The sequence below is a fragment of the Nelumbo nucifera genome, chromosome 1 (genome assembly GCF_055504915.1).
Source record: "Nelumbo nucifera cultivar China Antique chromosome 1, China Antique-T2T, whole genome shotgun sequence".
In the NCBI taxonomy this organism is placed as follows: Eukaryota; Viridiplantae; Streptophyta; class Magnoliopsida; order Proteales; family Nelumbonaceae; genus Nelumbo; species Nelumbo nucifera.
This window is the reverse complement of record NC_142649.1, coordinates 15,807,338-15,829,723: the sequence shown is the minus strand read 5'-3', so window position 1 is coordinate 15,829,723 and position 22,386 is coordinate 15,807,338. Positions and strand designations below refer to the sequence as shown.

General features: G+C 37.4%; 2 protein-coding genes across 11 annotated transcripts in view; one reads left to right on the top strand and one right to left on the bottom strand.

Moving 5' to 3' along the window:
* Positions 1-1,881: 1,881 nt before the first annotated feature.
* On the bottom strand, positions 1,882-7,814 carry LOC148802945 (uncharacterized). Of its 9 annotated transcripts, none has more exons than XM_088899623.1 (7): positions 7,325-7,814; positions 6,385-6,502; positions 5,795-6,022; positions 3,686-5,711; positions 2,794-2,901; positions 2,612-2,667; positions 1,882-2,192 (listed from the first exon to the last, which is right to left on the bottom strand). In XM_088899623.1, exons 1-3 carry the CDS (start codon positions 7,403-7,405, stop codon positions 5,958-5,960), a joined length of 264 nt encoding a protein of 87 aa, XP_088755749.1. In that variant the 5' UTR covers positions 7,406-7,814; the 3' UTR covers positions 1,882-2,192; positions 2,612-2,667; positions 2,794-2,901; positions 3,686-5,711; positions 5,795-5,957. The 9 variants fall into 9 exon arrangements, 4 of the variants coding, with proteins under 4 accessions (XP_088755749.1, XP_088755759.1, XP_088755747.1 ...); XM_088899633.1 differs by having other exon boundaries at positions 5,613-5,711; XR_016083457.1 differs by having other exon boundaries at positions 3,686-6,022; positions 6,858-7,809.
* A 2,980-nt stretch (positions 7,815-10,794) lies between these two features.
* Positions 10,795-22,386, top strand: part of LOC104611571 (multiprotein-bridging factor 1b) — a 32,873-nt gene continuing 21,281 nt past the window's right edge. The window contains exons 1-4 of one of the 2 annotated variants that reach the window (XM_010278683.3): positions 10,795-11,046; positions 13,838-13,921; positions 19,044-19,126; positions 19,324-19,741. In XM_010278683.3, the coding sequence (XP_010276985.1) occupies positions 10,905-11,046; positions 13,838-13,921; positions 19,044-19,126; positions 19,324-19,443 (429 nt within the window). In that variant the 5' untranslated portion in view covers positions 10,795-10,904 and the 3' untranslated portion in view covers positions 19,444-19,741. Of the gene's footprint in view, positions 11,047-13,837; positions 13,922-19,043; positions 19,127-19,323; positions 19,742-22,386 lie in introns of those variants that run through there. The other variant, XR_016081160.1, reaches the window with a different exon arrangement.

Here is a 22,386-nt window from a genome sequence, read left to right as displayed (position 1 = left end):
CTCAAACACTGAATTTCCCATGAATTGAATTTCTCATAAATTGAGCTTCTCATAGATTGAAGTTTCCCATAGACTGAATTTCCCACAAACTGAACTTCTCTTAAACTAAGGTTCTAATAAACTGAGTTTCTCCTAAACTAAGGTTCACATAAACTGAAGTTCTCATGAACTGAATTTCTATTGAGGTTCTCATAAACTAAAGTTCTAATAAAATGAAGGTATGATAAAGGTCACTCTCATAAGGGTCTCACTCCCTGTTAAAACTATTGTTCTCATAAATTGATTGAAGTTTTCATAATGGTATAGAGTGGGGCATGAAAGGACCATCATAAACTAAAGTCATGCAAAGATTGAGGTTCTCTTAACCTAAACTATCTAATAATAACCACACAACCTAATATGAAGTTTTCATAAACTGAATTCTCTAGTAACCACCAATCCATGAGTACACTGGTTGAGGTTCTCTTAATCTAAACTATCTAACAATAACCATACAAAATACTATGAAGTTCTCATGAACTGAGATCTCTATTACTAATCTACCCATGAGTACATTCCTTACTAAAACTTAACTCTAATAAGAATTGAATGGGGTTCCATACACTCAACATTTGTACCAATCAAATATTGAGCCTATAAACCCCCTAGTCAGTTCTACAAATAATATGTAAAAAACCCGAATTAGTCCTTGGCAGTATGAAGCTGTAACAAGCATTTATCATTCACTCATGTACATGCTAGTGTTCCGATGCCTACACAACCTATTTGTCAATCACTCGTGTACATTAAGCATGTTCTCATCCACACAAAACATAGGTAAGTAAAAAAAATGAACATAGGTGTGTCATCTATTCCAAAAAAAAAGGTTGTATATTTGTGATTGTCAACCTTGAGTATAAATATATGTTGGATTATCAGTAGTTCTCAAAAAAAGTAGAAGCTGTTATACCTATGATATACATGTGAGTATCAGCTATGCTAAAACAAAAAGATTCTATACTTGTGACTGTCAACAATGAGTATCACTATAGCTTCTATACATGGTACTATTAGCTATTCAAAACAAGAAAAAATCAAGAAGATGTCACTATACTTGGGGGAGTCATGTTTGGGAGTTTGAGATCATGGGACTGTCCATTAGTCCAAAATAAGTGTTGGACATGTCCCTTAAAAAACCCCCCAAATAGTGTCTAAACTTGACAAAAACTAGTTGAAAGCTTAAGAGAGTCATGTTTGTTACTCTGAGAGACTATGGTCATGATTGGGAGTATCTAATCTCTAGTTGCATTGTCTTTTAACCTGCATAGATTTTAGAAATCTTATCACATTGGCTCACATGTAGTCTCTAAATTGTAAAAAAAAAAAAAAGACAAAAAAGGAAATAACCAACTTACATAGGCTAATCTAAAGGAGGAGCCAACATCCCTTGTAGATGGGGCTAGGGCTAGATTTTAATTGAATGGGGCTGGAGTGAACTAATTGCATGAACTTGAATGGGATTCCTCCCTCTATTTTCTCCTCCCTCATTGGAATTCCAACCCTACCTCTAGATCTAATCCCAAACCAACCATAAGTAGCCCCAGATGAAAACCCCACTTGATGTGTGCTATTGACTTGTTTATGAGATGCACCCACCCTCCTTGAAGATAATACCTTTTTCCTTACCACTATGACTAATTGCGCAGGCCTTTGCATTATACATCAATTAGTTATAACTCGCTTCCCCTTAATACATAAACTAGCAAGGAGCGCCCGTGCAAGCACGGGCGAATAATACTGAATAATTGAAAGAGTAAAAAATGAAGAAAATTAATAGCAAATAGCAATTACATCTTTAGGCAATCCCAGTTCTTGATTCTCAGTAATAGAAACAATACAGAATAAAGAGAAATTAGTTTATATATAAAGAGGTGTTCCTTTAATAAGTTCAATACAAATTTCTGAAGGATAAAGAAGATTGTTTAGTGGAAAAAGAAGAAAGGTTTCCAATTAGGAGATGTGATGTCTAACTGAATAATGAATAACTCCAATGATTTCAAAATTAATGTTTGCCCATCTGGTTGACCATTTTTTGCTTGGGTACATGGTATTTCACTTTCTCAATCCCACACTTGACCTAGACTATTGGATCCCTTCTTCCATGGCTCCACCAATCTATTGCTAGCAACAATTCCCAGGTGCAAGTTGTTCTCCTGCATAAAATAAAGGACATAAATTATTTTGTGTTGAAAAATTAAAAAAAGATATAGAAATTTTGGGGCCCGACATTTTTTTGTAGATGATTAAAAGCCAAATAGAAAACACAAATTTTGTATCAATAAATATCATATTAAATTAACTTCATCCATATTAGATTAATTTCCAACTAAAAAAAAACTCTCTTCTAAGCTCCACTTATGTTTCCAAAAAATAACATAACACAGCAGGCTAGGAAAAAGCATAGATACAATTCTAAGAAGAATAAGGATATTATCCAACATAAAATAACTTTTCCTCTGAACTTAACCTTCTATAATATAAAGAAACCCAATGAATGAGTCCAGAAGACAAAAGGCAATACAAATAAGAAGCCTTAAATAACAGAACAATGTAACTTTTCCTCTGAAATTACCTTTTTGGGGCATTCGTAATCTCATAGTAGAAGACAGAGAAGCTGAGGGATAAGGCCTACACAGATGGAATGAGTTGAGGGAATATTTATAATTTTATATTTGTTGTTTGAAGCAGCCAGATAAATGACAAATAGAAAGCCAAAAAAATGAAATATTCAAAGATTTTAAGACAAGAATTTACAAGGTAATAAATGAAATCCCTGTGAAAATGTATTTAGAAAATGTGTGAGGGAGAAGAAAGAACCAGGTAACCATTCAATGATTGTTTAGTAGATCTAATTTCATAGGCCTGCAAGATAAACAATTAATCATGTTAGAGAGAGTGATAGGCAAGGAGAATAAATTTATCCAGATTCAATACGAGAAGGAAGAAATATGAGAAGTTGGTTATGCCATGAATTTATTAAGGAGTAGAAGCATTAATTGAATTGAATTAATTAATGCTTGAAATTTTGATAGATTTATTTTTCTATAATGTTGTTGCTTATTTGTAAAAGCCATTCTCAGATAGGTATGTAATTTCTTCATCTTCTCTTCTAACACCAAAAGAAAGAAAAAGCTCAATCCCATCTTCTTCCTTATTGTCTATGACTATTTAATTACTCTCTCTCTCTCTCTCTCCCTGCAATCTATAGAGCATAATGCGGAGATACAACCTATCATTTAATGTTTTAGATAATGAAATTATAGAACAAAACCAATCAAAACAAATAATGAGCTGTTCATCAAAGATATCTTACATAGTTTTTAACTTTTCAAATCTTTATAATTATAAGAGGTTATGTTTTATACATCTACAGTCTATTTGTAGGTGCATAGATCTTTCTGTAAACAGACAACCATCTCAATATAGAAGGAGATTCCTAAGTTCATAAGAAGCCTAATTGAAGGAATGGAAAGATCCATCGTATGGACGCCCGAATTATGTGGAATAGAATGGGCGAATTTCAAAAATTTCTTTCCTTCCTACAACTGGGAATCGCATTTCCTATTTTAGAAAATTAATTTTCAATGATCAATCTTGAAACAAGAACCGAACCAGATCTGAACAAAACAGTATGAGAGGGAAATACCTGATACGGAGAATTAGTATCCCCCAACGAAGGTGTTCATGCCCAGAAAAATCTCTAAAGACTGCTCCCACTGAAGATGGCGTAATGTAGGACGGAGTAGAATCAACAACATTCTTCACAAGAACTGGATCCTTCGCAAGAACCCACTAGACGACAGGTAAGCACGACTTCTTTTCAATTCTTTCACAAAGAACTGAAATCAAGAACGCTTCTTGATGACTCCCACGTGAGTGGAGACGAACTGCTAATGGCGGCGGTGGCAGGAAGGAGGCGGCAGGGAGAAATTGGCACAGTCTCACTGTATGCTGATTTCTCTCTTCTCTGTTGTATCTGAATCTCATATGAGTGTGTGTGTGTTTGAGGCTGCCGCCCCCTCCTCCTTTTATAACCCTAAAGGGATCAGATCCTAATCCTATTAGGAGATGTTGATCCCCTTAAGTGATAAGGTAGAGTCCTTATCTAATCTGCAGGTCATGATCAACCCTCTTAATTTGATTAGGAGTTTCCAGTTTTGAATCATATTCAAATCTGGACTCTTATTGAGTGGATAGGGACTTTCCCTCATCCTTTAAGGTTGGTCCATATCTCATATTCCCCCCATTCAGGCTAATCTAATTAGCCCAGCTCGTATTGGGCTTTTGGCCTGGTAAGTGTATGTGCTCACTTAAGCCTTTCAAATTGCTGCCCAGTTGGGCTTTCTCTGTATGGCGTGGGACCCAAACATTGATCTACACATCAGCCACAAGGGTTCGGCCCAACCTTTATCACAAGGCCTAGCCGAATTCACTAGAAAGCCCAATGAACCCCTTGAGCCCATCATATGGACTCTGTGGGCCTAACACTTACACTAAGTGGTCCTTAGGCCAAGCCACCTTGTAACACCCAAGGATTGTGGGCAGATGCAAGATTAGTCCATCATGTTTAACCCTCAATGGCCTTACACTTAACCTCTCAGCCCATAATAATCAAACACTGCCCGACAAGGGAGGACTTCTCCCCTGACTGCAAGGTACAGTGCTGCACTCTCCTCTTACACGGACCCCGGGGATTAAAACCTTTTGCAAACAATTTTTAGAAACCTATATATATATTATATAAATATATTTTGCAAAACAAAATTTCAACGATTGAAATCAACTGCCGGCAGTTTTGGTTTCCATCAGAGAGAGTGCATTTCCCCGATCATTACCTTTGTTCGAAAAACGTCTATCCTGTTACTATGATCACCCACTCAGATGGGTTCATGAACCATCTCAACATACCCAGGTTCTGACCCCCTCTAAGGGCCTCACTGATTGGCATATCAAAGATGGCCCAATCCGCCACCTAGTGCGGTACCATAATCAAGTCTAGGGGTCAGGTGTAACATTCCAGTTTTTTCCACTAATCGCCAAGGTCCAGGGCAATACTGGAATTCTGGTCCGGTTCAAGGTCTCAAGTTGATCCCACACTGCATGTACCTCGGGTCTCACCTTGGTGGCAGAGAAAGGCCACCCCAACTGATTTGGCGGTACATCAATGTTAGCCTTATCAGGATAGGTCTCCCCAGACCAACCCACTAGCTGTGAACGTTCTAAACCAACACACATCTCATAAGTGTCCGATTTTAAGGGTATTATACAGAAACACACCACATAACATGAATCAAATATGCACTTTATTCATTTACAATAAATGTCATAAGTATATCAAACTGATTGGAGCTAAGGGCATACAAAACTGTCTTACACTAATTGCCAGTTCACTTCTTGAAAACCAAATCGATAAATGTGCATAAAATTTTATAAACGGAAATGCATTCGATATGATAAGTAAGGTGATCACTAAACTATGGATATGTATCAAGTCTTGGCATCTCAAACAGAATAAGAAAACATAATATACACATATGCATATGTCACAGAGATAACATAAAAGCCATACTCACCTGTGGCTAGTAGGCACTCAAGGGGGTGAAAATCTATGCAGGTAATTTGTCCTTCGTGGAAAGTAAATGTAGAAGCTTTCGAGCTGTTAGATCCCATACCTGTTATTTATAGTTTTATTTATTTATTTATTTTTGGGGGGTTGGGGGGAGGGAGAGGGGTATATCAATGGCTTTATGGTTACCTTCACAACATCATCTAGTCCACCAGAAACAACTCAGCGGCCATCAGGAGTGAATCTAATGGTACTAATTCCTCGAGTATGGCCCTTGTATGTGTGGATGCATCCCTTCTTTCTAATGTCCCAGATCTTTAGATTAGCATTCATAAGAACCAAATGCAAAGAACTAACCAAATGGAAGGAATTCAATGGCAGTGCAATTGATTCTGTGTCCGGTAAGGGTGTGAACGACTACACTTCAACAAGAATCATAAAACAAATTAGAAAATGCCAAAAATTCTCCAAATACAAGCTTTAGTTTAAAAAGTAAAGGAATTGCTATGTGAAGGTCCTGATCAACAAAATTAATGAGTCAGACTTGGGATGCAAGCAATTAGGTTCCCAAGCCCAACTGAGACCAAACAACAGGATTATTTTCAGGTGCTTCCTTGAGTCATTAACTTATGCATTCCATTACGGTGCATGTGTCATGAGTTCCAATTTTCAAGTGCCATATCTTGGTACTTAAACTACTTAACAAGTTGTGCCACCAACTGTTTAGCAAGTGTTTTTCAACTTAAAACAATCATTGGAGTGAAAAGAATATTACTTACTCTTTGCTTCCCTTAAATCCCACAGCTTTATTGCACCAGTAGAAGCTCCTGTAACCACCAAAACCTCCGTTGAATCAAAAGCTACACATTCAACTGGACTTGTGTGACCAGACATGCTCTGCATATTTACACAAAAAAGAAGAGTGATATCCTGTCACAGCACGTAATGGTGTACCTAAACGTTGGGTCTCCTTACCAAATTAGATAAAGTTGCAGACAATGAGAAGTTGTAGGATTAACATTAACATGCAATTAAAAAGAAAAAATAAGTGGAGCTGATGAAAAAAAAACAAAAGAAAATAAGTGGCAAGTTTAAGTCCATAAAGAATTATCCTTTGGTTAATTAAACCGTGTCTATTTTAATTCTGTTCGATAGAACCAAAACTACAAAGCAAGATATATAAAAGAAATGAAAGCCACCCTGCTAAACCAAGTAGCATTCTCTTCGTGTTAAAATCTTAACTAACACAAACCCGAAGTTTAGACAAAGGCATTTGGCGCGGTTGCGAAAGCCAAAAAACAAGAGCAGTCGTGGGGTGGATTTAAGAGCTCTGCCTCTAAAAGCAAGACTTGATTCAGAGAGTCTGTTTCTGCTTTTCCTTTTTGAAACCTTTGGAACTCCAAAATGAGGGAAGGTGTATAATCGCTTTATTGTTCGAGTTTTTATCAGCTGAACGAATTCCTGTCAATGGGAGACGGCTCTGCGATTGGGTCGAGAATCAGAATCCGATCTACTGGCTTTGGATGAACCTATTTCAGATTCTAAGCTCCGGAGGCAGTTCTCCAGAACTTCTCGAGGAGAAAACTCGTCCAATCGCTCCTTCTCCATGGCTAAAGATAAGGTCTAGGAAGACCAAAGCATTGCATGATAAAAGTAATAAAATGAAATCAAGAAAATGTGATTCAAGACATCTGAGATATAAGGAATTCAGTCCTTCACCTCTGAGACGAAAGCATTGCCGTTACCGTTTTCACTATGGAGATAAACCCCATTCAAATAATAAGTCACCAAACACGCCATTAAAAAGAAGGAAAGTAGAGGCTGAAGGCTCTAGAGCAGCTTCCATGAATTCTCAGACGAGGGAGAGGAAGGATGGATAAAGAAAAAGAGGGAGAGAAATGAAGAGAAGCAGCGGTGGAAAAATAGATAGACAAGATGGGGAGAGTGGGAAGAAAGGAGAGAATGGGGATACGTGTGTATCATGCAAGGAGATGGAGGCTAAAATCATGGCAGAGAGGAGGATAAGAAACAGCTGGGATCGATCTCTTGATCTCACCATGGCGAAAGCGAGCCCTCGACCTCGAGCAGTTCAGGTTGGGGCTAGGGTTTCAATATCTATAGAATGGTCCTATGGCAGTGTTGATGGTGGCGACTGGCGAGTAGTCGAAGAACAGAAGTAGCGGCTAATTGACTTTAGTTCTGAAATCAGGAGAGAGAGAGAGAGGTGAGCACTGAGGAAAGAAGTGGAGAAATAGAGTGACACGCGTTATATACTATACATGCAAAGTTGCAAACAGAGGAAAAGAGGTTTGTTTCTCATGCATTGTTCACACGTGCAATTCATTGATATAATGCTAACGACAATACTAAAACAGTAAGATTCCGTTATATATATATATATAAGACATAAGATTTCATATTAAACAAACTCGAATATGTTCTTGAAGTTGTTGTAGTGTGGGTTGGGGAGGAGAACGACAATTCCTCCTATTATGAGAATACCCATTGCACAATGAATGCCTTGTCTTATTATGGAATAGGGTACATGGAATGGGGTACTAGTGGTCAGCCAGGTCTTCTTTTCACCAAAGGAGTTTTGATTTGGTGACCATCTACTTGTGGTCAATACTTATCATATGGTATACCACACACAAAGTGGCTATACACCTTCATGTAAGTCTCCCATGGAATGCCTTAGTACAAAAGTCATCAAGTCTGTCCCTAATGAATGTCAACATAGCTACATCTGCACGTGGGATGCCACTAACATCCCATACACTGCTTGTCCATGTTCTGGCATTCATTCTTGTCACACTGTTTACTAAATCACTCCATCAAGTTTGATACTCATATGGCCCCGACCGTATAACCCCTACATTCCTAGCATACATAGATAATCATTGATCAGGAGTAATTTGGCTCGATTTGTTAGCATGTGGACACGTAGAACGACTTGATGACTAGACGATAACTCAATATTTCCGCCCACCTCAGCAAGCTAGGTCAGCTTGGGTACTTCGGGCACCTCGGCCAAGACTAAGGTCCAAACAACTTGTGGTGACCTGACCTGCCGAGGTGCCACATATCCCACTTCTAGAAGCTAGCCAACTATCTCCAACCTTTCCGAGATCACGCCGCACATCCGCAAGCCTTATCCTTATCCCACCCGGATTGGACAAACTCGATAAGACTTATCGGTTCGCATGAAGTCCATCTCTGGGTGCAAAATGGACTCTGGGTAGCATGGGCGGGGGGATCTTGGATGTGTTTTGTGAGGCCTACGGCAAATCACCTTTATAAGGGCCTCACCTCCAACTTTACAAGGTACATGTGATAATAGCTCTTTAGCTCTCTTGCTTATAAAGCTCTTTAACTTGCATTACACTCTTTGCTAACTTAAGCATCAGACTTCCCACACTAGGTAAGTCACCCCGGGTCCTCTGATTGTGTTCTCTTGCAGTTCGACAAGCAAACCGACATCTGAGCTTCCATCCAACTAGGAGCGACCAGATCGTGTACCATAAACCATGATTAGTCTAATATGCATTAACCATTCAAGACAACCAAAATATTAGAAAAAAAACATATAATTGTATATTACCTAGCTTCTTTTCTTTTCTTCTTAATTCAATTTCACTACATATATTAATCCTATGTTTTATTAGTATTTATTTGTTAATGTTTTTATTAGTTCTTTTAATATAAAATTCAGAAAAATAAGTGTTTGAGATGACTATAGTTTTATTATAAGTTATGATTTTTGATAGATCATTTATGGGCTGCAAGCAATGGGCGACAAATTCATGTATGGTGGGGAATATACAAATAATAGAGAGAAAATGAAGAATAAAATATTCCAAAAACATAAAATATGTTATTAAGATTTTAGTTTTTCCGATTAGAATTAAGAGAAGCGGTTATCTTAAAAGAAATACATAATAATATATGGTGGGGAATATACAACTATCATAAATCTAAACAAATTAATGTATGATATATCATATATAACATATATTTATATATGACATGTACTATATAGTTGGGTTGGTCAATGCTAACCCAACCCAAAATAAAATTGGGTTCGAATTTCAACTCTAACCCTAACCTTTGCTTCAACCCAACCTAATCCAATCCGAATTTTTTGGGTTGGGTTAGGGCCAACCCGGCGCAAATTATAGCCTTACCAAATGATACCCCATAAACGCAACAATAACAAGAAGGAAACATTACTTTGTGCACACCTCGAAACTTGAGAACAATTTCTTCAATAAACAAGTATTTTTGTCTCTAATGCCACTGCCAAACATTGGAAAAATAAAATAAAGAGAATAGTAGGGTTTTAACATTATCATCAACTTTGAAAAATAGAGTAGATGTTCACTTGCTTACCAGTAGCCAATAACTTTGTCTTTCAACAGCGCACAACCGTTGGACGTCGCAGCTGGACGGAAAACATGGGTTTGGGGTTTCAGCTGGACGGAGAGCTATGGCGCTGTTCACCATGGTCAAACTGAGTTGTTCGTATATTTTATTATTTTTTGTCATTTTTTTTTTCTAATTTAGCTGTAAATTTGGCATTTCCTCTTTTCCGTCACTGTTTAACGGCCATGTCAATTGCAAAGGGGTATTGTGTAAATCCATTTCAGACCTTACGGGTAGTTTAAAAGAATTCCCTATTATTTTAGAGAAAGGAGTAGGGGTGTAAATCGGGTGGGTTGGGTCGAGTTTATGATCAACCTAAGTCCGATCCTAAAATTTGGGTTTAAGGCCCGAACCCGAGGTCAAGTCCAATTTTTTCAATTCGAACTAACTTGTCCTATAATTTGATGCATTTAAATTAGGTTTGAACCCAGGCCAGGCTCAGATTGATCAATAAATCCACTCTAAAATTAACATATATAAATATATTTATACAAATATATTTTCATATATTTATAAATATGTACGCAACACTTATATATATATATAATTGGGCTGGGCTTGGGCCGGGTTCGAATTACCTAAGGACTAGGCCCGAGCTCGACCCGAAAAAAATACTCGACTTCATAGGCCCGAATCCAGCTCGTAGACCGAAAATCCAAGTCCGTTCCGTGTAAAATTTCGGGTTGGGCCGCTTCGGGCTCGAGTGGGCCCGCCCAAGTTGCACCCCTAGAAACGAGACAAGCTTCTTCCATCGTTAAAAACCCTCTATCACACGCAGACGTAGAAGAAAGTTGCTCCGAGCGTCGGTCGAAACAAGAAAAACCCCTAAGAAGGTGAAGGAAATCGTTTGTCAAGGAAAGAAAGCAGTAGAGAGAAAATGGCAGGAGTTGGTCCATTGACGCAGGACTGGGAGCCGGTCGTCATCCGGAAGAAGGCTCCAACCGCCGCCGCTAAGAAAGACGAGAAGGCCGTTAACGCCGCCCGTCGCATGGGCGCCGATATCGAAACCGTTAAGAAGTGTACGCTTTCTCCTCTCCTTTCCCCGGATTAGGGTTTACTCCTCCTGTTCCCTCTTTCTCTCTATCTCCCTCTCAATATACGTCCCTAGGGTTTTTTTTTTGTTGATTGCTGAGTTTTTTTCTGTCTTGATTTCTTTTACTATTGATGTTGTTGAGCTGCAGTGTGGTTTGATGAATGAATGGGTCTGTGTCAAGAAAAACGAATTATTAAGAGACTTTTGATTATCCATCGCACCTTCATTATTTATCTTGATCTATTGATAGAGTTTCTGTTATTTCCGATTTTTTATGGATTTTGAAGCTTATAGCCAAGTATTTATGGAATACTAGACTTATCTGTCTAGGAATGATGATTGAAATTATCTTGTTCTTCTAATGTGACGTTTGTGAGCTTCTGTTTGCAACGTTCGTATTTGATCAATACTAATACCAAGGTATAAGAGGTGGATTGCGGAAATAATGAAAAAAAAAGAAATCTGTTTAATGCAAAAGGAAACAATGAAAATTGAAAGGATTTAGTTGCGATGAGCCAATGATACATTTTACCAGAACTGCATCACATATTCAGACATGGATATGGTACATATTTTAATCTTTGAGTTCCTCATGATTCATACGTGCGGTTGAGCATTCTGTAATATGTTGTATGTTAAGTGCTGTTTTCCTTTCTTTGTCTAGAGAAAAGTGTATTTTTAACTAGGGTTATTGATGATAGTACAAACGGGAGGGTTGAAGGGGTTGATCAATCCTTAATGGTGGATGGATGTAGCAGAAGGGGATCTTTATTTGATAATAAAAGGGGGATACTGTAGTCGATGAGCATATATATACACTGTTGGATAAGACTGGTGCAGTGGAAGCAGGGGTTTCTTATTGTCAGACGAGAGAGAGAGAAGGGGGGTTGACTGTTTGCATAAAGTGGGTGATAAACTATCTCACTAGTGCAGTCATTGTTTGTTTATGAACATGACCGAACTATCTCAGTTGATTTTTCCTAATCTTGTCAGGGTTGGAACTACTCTTAATTCCTCTTTAATGTGCTCATTTCTTATCATAACTTTCTTTCTTTGACACTCAGCATCATTATATTAACTACACCATTTTTTGAACATGTTGTTTCTTAATTGACTGTCACTTTGTTCCATATAACAATTCTGGTTTTGTAGCTGTATCATAAAAATTTTCTTTTAGTCTCATTGGTATATGCTGGCCACACAACACACTAGATTCACCTCTCCACTTCAACCACCTTACTCTAATTCTATAGGCAGCATCTTCTTCCATTTCCACCTCATTATGGTCCTATGGATGATTGAGCCAAGGTACTGTAAAAAATTCTGAACATCCCTATCTTTAACAAAAGGTTGCTATTTGTTTTGTATCCAGAGGATAAATGCCAAGGTGATTCATCAAGGTTCCAAACTTTAGTTGTTTTGGGTGTTGGTGGTCTCCCCCGGCTAATGTGCAAAGCTTATTTGCTTCTACTTACTTGAGATGGTCAAAGAAAAAGGAATGAGTGTTTTGGAGGTGTGTAAGGGTGGCTGTGAGCTGGACTATATGGAAAGAAAGAAATGCAAGACCATTCTTAGACAAGGAAAGAAGTAGAGAAGCTGTCATTGAAATCATTATAGTGAGAGTTGTTCATTGGGTAAAATCTATGAAGATGTTTGCTGTTTTCTCAACAGGTGATGTCATGAAAAAATGGAAGTGGCTAGTTCTGATTGCCACAAACCTAATATAAGCCCTGCTTGGTCTCCTCCAATGGTTGATTACTACAAGTTGAACTTTGATGGGAACAGTGCAGGGTATCCAGGTGCAGGCCCATCTGGTATTGGAGGGGTGTTTTAGGGACAGTGAAGGTAAGTTCATTGGTCTATATTAAGGCCCAATTGGAATAGGTGACTCCCTAAGGGCTGAGGTTATGGCTGTCATGGAAGGATTGCAAAAGGAAAAAGATCTGAATGTGAGAGAGATGATTGTAGAAGATGATTCAGAGCTGGTATTGGAGTGGTTGCAAAAGGAAGATAAAGGATTTTTGGACTTTAAATAATGAGAAAAAGAGATTCAAGTGGATGACTCAAGATATGGAAGTGCTGGGTCAAAAGGGCAGCAAATGGTTTTGCTGAGATGTCTTAGCAAAACAAGGGGTGGGAAGGAACCAGTTGTTTTGGGCTCAATTGTAATAGTTTTTGTTTTTGTCTGCGGAGAGTTAAGAAAGTTTACCTCTCCCTATCTTGTAATTTTTAATTATTTTTAATGAATTTCTGTTATTCATAAAAAATATGCCTAAAGAAAAGTAATTTGAAATGTTATATGGCTGAAACCTTGAGGCATATAAACCTTGAGGCATGCCAATGGTTATGGATCCAGGTAGTACTTATGTCCTTGATACTATTCAATTAGCCTAGCTGTTGAAACTGTCTTTCAACTTTTGGAAATGAATTGATGTTCATGCCTTTGATATTGATCTTTGAGACACATGCAGCAGAGTGGTGAGCCACTTGCTCTTGTCAACTGTCAAATTAGGTTTGTTCTCTCATTATTGTTCTTGTAATTATTATTAGGTGCCCTAGTTATTATTTTAAGTTGAAATGATTCCTTCTGCAATGCTCATTGGCTTTCTATGTATTAATCTTCCTGTTTATTATTATCTAACTCTGACAATTTTGATCACTTGTTAGACATTTGCAGTTATATATATTTTATTTTCTTTGAGCATGGTTCATAGTATTAATGATGGATGTTTTACTTCCACTGCTTATGCTTGTTTTCCTTTGTTATTTTCTTACAGCCAATGCAGGGACAAACAGAGCTGCCTCTAGTAGCACTTCTCTCAACACAAGGAAGCTTGATGATGAGACTGAAAATCTTGCTCGTGAGTACTTGAGTGCTTTTTGCTCTAAATTTGCATGATAGAGTTAGGATAATTGTTTTTAGGTGGTGGTTGTTTCCATTTTGATAGAACTGGTTATGTCTCTGAAATTTGAAAGTTCTTATGTAAAATCTAGGGCAGGAGTTATACTTGAGATGATATATTATTTGATTTGTTTTTGACTTGCAGTTGGTTAGCAGCTGCTATTTGCCAGTTGTTTTTCAAATTGTAAAGGTGAATATGCATTGCTTGTGTTTCTTAGTCATTCTATGTCTAGGAATTTGTTGTACCATGTGTTTCCTTTTATTAATAAAATTTTACCTTGTGTTTCAAAAAAATGCATTGCTTGTATTTTTACATGGATCATACTCTTATCTGAGTTATCGTAAAGGGAATTTATTTTTTCTTAATTTGTTATGGATAATTGAGGATACTATGTCATAATATTCAATCAAGTCCAAAGTCCTTGTTGTGCCAAAGTGGTTGGAGTGACTGGTTAGCATGTCATAACACAACTAAGTTATCACCTAGGGAGCCCAATGAAGTGAACCTCCTCCTTATCAATTACCAAATCTATTGACAACTTATCTCTTATTAAAATATGAGTGCTTCATTGAAATAGTGGAAAGAGGTCTTACTGGAAAAGTATTTTGTGTTAAGGGTCAAAGAGTTGGAATATGCTGTAGTATTTATTCACTTCTGACTCATTCTTCTATGCAGCTTAGGTGTTAGGTCTTCAATATAATCTTTACAAAATAGGAAGAAAAAAAACAAGTGTTTTTCACCAACTTTTGAAATTCCCTATGCTTGTGAGCTACTCTCTTAATTAAATTGTAGTCATTCAGGAAACAACATGGTGTTATCAAGATGCCTGGCTGCCTTAAATTCTTTCTTCAAGACCAAACACACCTTGATTAGGAATCAATCCGAGGTGTGGCTAGGGATCTATCCAATAAGGCTGGCCCAAAAAATACAGCTTCCAATTCTTTGGTTATTCCACAAGTAGGGAATTCTGGATGATGTAATTATTTATACACACACCTACACTATCGCCTATTCCATGGTTAAGTTGAATTTTATGGTTTTATATAAGTAGCAAATCAATAGGGTTTCTCACATGTAAAGGATGGTGATAAGTAGATTTCTATCTGATGGTGTTAAGTAGATTTCAATCTAATTACCGTAAAGCACCATGTCATCTGGTGGTTACCCTCATTGAACCATGATCTTTTTTAACTTGGTTTTGTGGCTGAATAGAGATGCCATCAATAACCTTGTTTATGAGGTTACATGTGAGTTCTACTCTATAGTCTATTTCTATAGTCACTCTATACAGATCCTCCCTCCTTTTTCTGATATTAAACATTTGTCATATGTGTATATTGTTTTGTTGGTTAATCATTTCCCTTGGTTAATTAAGTGTTGCAGACTTGTTTAATTGAGGCTGGGATTTTCTTATTTGGAACTGGTTATAGATTCCCATGCATATGTCATCTTTATATATGTTAATATATGATAAAATAATTGATTCATTGCAACTAGATATGGTCATTGTCAAATTTTTTTTTCAACTAGTTGAGTGACACGTGTAAGAGGTCATTGAAAGGGGAGAGGAAATGAAATAATGAATACAGATTGGGTGGCTGCAGTCAAACAGCTCGGGGGTTTGGACACGGACAGTTTACAAGGTAGATTAGGGCTTCTTATGGGGTGAGTGTATGGAAAGGGATCATGAAGTTCAACCAGGAATTCAAAAATCTGACAAGCTTTCTAGTAGGATGATTGGAGTGGGATGGGCAAATTGAATGAGCTGTGTCCAAGGCTATATAGGCTGACTGAACCTGAAGTTTCTATCAGCCTGTGTTATGAAAGGAGAGGGGATCAACTGGTTTGGTGCCCAAAATTCAGAAAACCTTTGTTAGATAGAGAGTTTGAAGAATGCATTACATTATTTGAGAAATTGGAGGAGGTGAGAGTTTCAGCTCAGTCAACTCAAGGGATGAACTATGGTGGAAGGAGTGCTTAAATGGGAAGTTTACTGTGAAGTCTTGCTATCTTTCTCTCTGTACGGTTCTTTTAGATTCAAGTCACATTGCTGGAGTGTGGGGGAATTCGATCCCTCCCAGGGTTGAAGCATCCGGATGGTTGGTGGCGATGGATAATATCTTACTGCGGATCATCTGAAATCCAGGGGCTTCAACTTGTCTAATATGTGCTTCATGTGCAAAGAAAAAGCGGAAGATGCTAGCCATTATTTTTCTCATGCAAGATATCTGTATTTTTATGGAAGCTGTTTGCTGCCATGTTTGGAGTTAGGGACTATAATTGAGTTTCTCCTGCTGAGATCTTCTCTTCATGGCCAGAGATAAGAGGAAGCAAGAAAGCAAAGGTGATTTGGAGTTGCATTCTATTTGCAATATGCTGGAATATATGGAAGAAAAGGAACAGAAGAATTTTTGAAGACAAATTGCACAATGTGGATAAAATTGTGGAAGCTGTCACCAAATATGTTGCAGACAGGGTATTGATATTACCAGAATTTAGACAAATAACAAGGGAGGATCTGGGGGATAAGCTTGTGGAAGTGTTGCGGTTTCAAATTTGTAATGTGGAAAATATTGGTTGAAGTTTTTTTGTATTTTTTTTATGCTGTTGTAAGTGGTGATACCTTATCACCTTTCAGGATTTTTCTTTCTTTAATGAAAGTTTATTTTTACCTTAAAAAAGGGAAATAAATTGTATAGCAATGGAGGTTTGGCTTTGTTTAGGTGGACTATGGAGATCAGCAAATGGATTAACTGATACTTTGGCAAAGCAAGAGACCTTCAGGTATAATTTGCTTTGGGCAGTTTTGTAATGTTGAGATGAATCTAAATCTTGGAGTCAACACTCTTGTCTTGGGTGGTTGACAGCGTACTCTAATTGTTTCATTAATGAAAGTTACTATTCTGAGAGATTCACCAAACGACTGGCAAATTGGAAGAGAAACTACATTCCATTGGGGGGGGGCAGGATAACCCTTATAAAGTCAACACTGGCCAATTTACTAGTGTACTTACTTTCTACCTTCAGAATTCCAGTGAAAGCGGAAATCCAGTTAGAGAAGATCACGAGGGGCTTCTTGTGAGTACTAGGGGGCACTAAGAAGGATCACCTAGTGAAGTCGGAGATGGTCTCTAGGTGTAGAGATGATGGAGGCTTAGGAATAGGAAGTATCATGTTAAGAAATACAACCTTGTTGGGAATATGATTACGGAGATTGCCGTTGGAACAGTATAGATTCTGGTACAGCGTTATAGTGAGCATTCACGGATTGGTAGACAATGGTTGGGATGTGGGTCTCGATCCTAGGGCTTCTCATTGCTCTCCTTTGAAAGCAATTTGTGGTAGCTTGCCTTTATGATTCCTTCAAATTTGATGCCTATGCCGGAAACAAAGTGTTGTTCTGGGAAGATGTTTGGGTAGAGGAGAGTGCCCTTAGTGATAGATTCCCCTCTATTTATTCACTTTCAGAGAATACAAGAAAAGCAACCTCTTTGTTTTATATTAATAATTCATGGGACTTGGGACTTAGGAGAGGGCTAAGGGAGTTAGAAATGGCAATTCTGGATGAACTTTTTACTCTTTTAGGGTCAACCTATTTGGATCAATCCTCTCCAGGTAGTAGAATTTGGAAATGTTCCTTGTTTGGAGTCGTGTGCCTCTTTTTTTCAGGCCCTTCAGTCTTCTAACATTGCAGGGACTTTTCTGTCAAAGGTGTGGTCTTGTACCCCCAAATAACTCATAATTGAGAAGATTAATTATGGTGGGGATCTATAACCATTCACTAATCTCGCCTTGGCACCTTGAAAACTATGGTGGGGACTCTATTTTACTCCTCTCAAACAAACAACCTTTCTACTTTCATTTTCTCATGCAAGGCAAGGACCAAATCATTTTTAATTCCAACTTTACTCCCAATCATAGTTGTCAAGGCGACGCCTAGGTGACAAGGCGCCCTTGGAGGCTTGCCTTGCCTAATCGCCAAGTAGTTTTCTATAGCATGTTATAAAAAACTTTTATATTCTTAATTTTTTGAGGTTATAATTATAAAATAGGCATTTTTAAACTAAAATGTTCATTGTGTGTTTATATACTAATTTCTTTTTATTATTTTCTTATTTGTTAGGGTTTAATCAACACAAACATTGCTAAATGCTGTATTGAACCCTCAAAGACTTCAAAACCTGAACCAATACGCAAGGAAGAACATAAACAACACAGAAATAGGGGTTCAGCCCCTATATTTTTTTAATTTTCTTTTCTTTCTTCTCATGAATATGTTGATTTTCTATACTTTAACATGAAGTTTATACTTTTATTATGGATATTTATTAAGGAAATATGATTATTGAACCTAGGGAACTACCATAGGATACATGTTTTTACTTAAAAAAAATCCATCGCCTGGGCAACAAGGCGCCCCGTCACATAGCCTTGCCTTGCCTTGGTGCCTTTAAAACTATGCTCCCAAGCAAACAAACAAAATCAAACATGAAAAACAGATGTAAAGCAGAATTTTCACTCGTTCTCCCTATGTTTGTATTTCCAAAATGGAGCCTAAAAGATTTATTACTGGGCTGCTGTTGCACTCCAGCTCTTGCTTACACTCCCACTCCTCCCTACTCAATGTTCTGTTGACATAGGCTTTGTTTGATTAGGGGAAGGTGGACTAGATGTTATACAGTGAGTTGATGTGCCTTTGCTTAGGACAACATTGGACTTGGTGTTCCATGGTTCAATTAAGCTTCCATTGTTTTGTAGGTAACGATTAATAGTTAAATGGAAATACTTGATATTGATGGACTTTGGTGCATGGAAGTTTGGTCACATAGCATTGGAACTTTTGTAACTAGAAACTCATTTCCAACGTGTTGGCTTTGTCAACTAATACTTTGACCCACTTTCCAATCCGTTATCCTTGTCAATTATATTGGTACTCTTTGTTTCATTATCTCTTTTGGCTAATGTTTATTCTACATAAGGTTCTCCTCGAGTGGTCCTGCAATTTTTTTCCTGCTCAAAATCTTTACTGAGGTAACGTGTATTTCAGACCTAAATTTAATGCATCTTTTTTTGGATGTAGATGGGCGTGTACCCACTGAGTTGAAGAAGAACATCATGCAAGCTCGAATGGACAAGAAACTCACCCAGGCCCAGCTTGCACAGGTCTCTCTCTCTCTCTCTCTCTATATATATATATGCACACACACACACGGATGTATGCATGTATGTATGTATGTATGTAGCAAGAACATTTTTCTGTGTGTATTGTGCACATGTATCCTCTTTGGACTTCTTTGTGCTTGTATCCTCAAATAGAAAAAAAGGGAAAATGAAATTGAGCTCTGTGGTTCTACGTGCAGATGATTAATGAGAAGCCCCAAGTGATTCAAGAGTATGAATCTGGAAAAGCCATCCCAAATCAACAGATAATTGCCAAGCTAGAGCGGGCTCTTGGTGTGAAACTTAGAGGAAAGAAGTAAAACGAGTTGTATGTAGCAAATCATGGGGAAACGGTTCAGTAGGTCTGGATGGATGCTTCTTTAATGTGTAGTTTTGAGCATCTCAGTAGTATTATGAATCTTTGATTGCCTGTGTATTTCCTCTCTGTCAGTCATGTCTGAGGAAGCTCTCAGTCTCTTTATCACTCAAGGTTGTTTGGTCTAACAAGTGATGTTTGTTCCTCTGGTCCATATTGATACAGTTCGTTAAACTCTTTCTCGGTCTTGGTTGTGTGAATATTATCTATGAATAATATTGTGCAGAAATTTCTATATAAAATCTAAAGACAAGAAAAGGAAGAATGACGGTTCAGCCCAGGGTTAGAATTTTTAGGCCTAAAGTATAGTTGGGGTGGGTGCCAGCTTGGAATTGATGCCATTTCACAGGCGGGCATTGGTGTGTAGAGTGGGGGTTTTTGACCTTTGAATGTTTATAGCTCTGCAGTGGAAATCAGGAATCAACGGAAAAAAATCCATTGGTCGGTAGACGGTTTTTCCTCGTGCCTCATCGGCGCATAAAGGAATTTTAGTTAGATATCCATGATGACACCAACCTGCATTTAATGAACAGAGGAGACTTTATTTTAGAACCATAAAGTTATACACACCACTGTCGAATGCGAGGCTAATGCATTTTTGGAGTCTCTGAAGATTATTGTGGATCTCAACCTTCTCATGTGCAGATTGAAGGGGGACGTGTTTATATCATTCAAGCCTTGTTGAGAGCAGGGTTCACCGAAGCTCATTTCTATTATTTGTTTAGTTCTTTCTTTTTTTTTTTTTTATTCAAATCTGGCAAAGAGGGGTCGGTTTAAGGCCTGTCTACCCCCTGAACCGGGTTAAACCCCAAAACACCCCCTGTATATTGGGAAGCTTCCGATATGTATTGAAATGTCCAGTCTTGGTTGGGAGAGATCTCTCCTCTGCTCCAACAATTTCTAATCATATAGGATACAAAAAGAAACTTCAGATATTTGACTTCATTTTCTTCGAATAAGATCTCAATTCCAGCTATGGTTTTATTAGATATCAACTAGAATTCATCTTTTTTCCGATCTGGTTCCTTCACCATTGCGAACTCTTATAGATATTGGAAGATACAAAAGATTCTTCTAATGTATCATTTTTGGGTCTAAAGGAATTCGTGGGTATAGGAAGAAGCCCTATCAAATAGAGATTCTTTTCGGCCATATTTTGATTATTAATACGGTATATAGGGACCAATAAATTGGAACATTAAGGATGCCGGTAAGCCTCATCTCAGACACCATGTGCTTGAGATGTTAAAATAGAAAGGCTTGGCATTTATTTCTTTATGGAGATCAAGGTTAACCCGATTAGGGCAAAAATTAAATTGTTAGCTCGATTCCTTTCCATTGTTCTCATGTAGTGGATTCTATCAATTTTATTAGGTGTTTATGGATTATATGGTATTCCAATCAATGCTCTATCAGAGTTATTTTGCCAAATGATAGAATTGTGCATGCTTTAATTAGTGACTTAACAACTAGTAAATCTTGGTTCTAAACCCTTGTTTGTGCCCCTTGTGTTGATCCAAGCAATTTGTTATATGAAATTGGATTAAAGAAATTGCTAATTATATTGGTAGAGCATCGTAGGGATGCAAACAGATGGATTGGATTCAAATCAAGGTATGTCCGAATTTTATCTAACATTGTTCATGTCCAATCCGATCCGTTCCGAAGATCTAATCGGATCTGATAGGATTTGATCTGAATTCAAATCCTATTGGATCTTCGGATCTGATTTGGTCCGATTTGTTTTCTTTAAAAAATAATAAATTATATACCAATTTAAATAAAGAAAAACAAAAATATAAGTATTTTTTAATTATTTTCATCATATATATACATGTTTTTTTATAAAAAAAATAATATAACAAATTTATAAAAATACAATATTAATAATATATTTATAAATAAATAAATAAATAACATATATATGTATTATATATACATATCAGATCTAATCTTCTCGGATTGGATAGGGGGTGATCCGAATTTGATTAGAAGATTTGACTAGGGGTGATCCAAATTCGACCAAATAGGATCGGATCTGATCCGATCCATTTGCATCCCTAGAGTATGGTGCCTAATGTGAGATTTCAATTCTTTTAGAAATAGTTCTAATAAAATTGGTAAAGTGTGATGCCTAGCCAAACTCAGTGATTTAATAATCTCTTCAATCACTGTATCCTCATTAATATGGATTGGATATGAAAGGTATACAATATAAATGGAAAACTTATACCACCAAAGAAAATTTTGATTTGGTTCTTACTAATGAAACTTGGAGGTGTGATTTTCCTAAGAGCAACCTTTCTCTCTTCCGACTATACTGCTCTCCTTCTCACAAACCTCCCTTACTCCTCTAGCTAAACCTTTTCGATTTGAGGTCATGTGGTGGTTGGATCCATGGCTTGGTGAGATGGTTAAGAATGCGTGGGAGGGTGGGGTTTATAGTTTGAGAGCAAAATAATTAATGAGGAAAAGAAATTGTAAACGATAACGTGCATGGCACATACACGTGGACCTCTTGTAGATAATCCTTATCTCTGTATATTATCTCTATAAAGGATAAACTTATCCTAGTAAGATAAGCTCTATCCCAATTAGGATTCTATCTAACCTATCCTAACTAGGAGAGGACTTACCCACTCTTGTACTCTATAAATATCAGTAGTGAAAGACAAACAAGGTAATTCGACCATTACTCTCATATGGTATTAGAGTCATAAGCAGTTCTTTGTTTTTTTTTTTTTTTTTCCTTTTCCTCTTCTTTTCAAGCAGTTCTTTTTCTTCAGGTTTTTGTCATGTCTTCCAACATGTCTACCAGTTCGATCAATCAAATAAACTTCGGAGCATCGGGGAATCATATTCCTCATTTGATTTCGGTTTGGTTGGA

What these genes read in the sequence shown, in the direction of transcription:
- LOC148802945 (XM_088899621.1), bottom strand. Translation starts at nt 7,405, where the DNA reads ATGGCGTGTTTGGTGACTTATTATTTGAATGGGGTTTATCTCCATAGT. An exon ending in GCAATGCTTTCGTCTCAGAG is followed by an intron (nt 6,503 to 7,324) that starts GTGAAGGACTGA and finishes GTAAATATGCAG; the next exon opens with AGCATGTCTGGTCACACAAG. An exon ending in GGATTTAAGGGAAGCAAAGA is followed by an intron (nt 6,023 to 6,384) that starts GTAAGTAATATT and finishes GTTGAAGTGTAG; the next exon opens with TCGTTCACACCCTTACCGGA.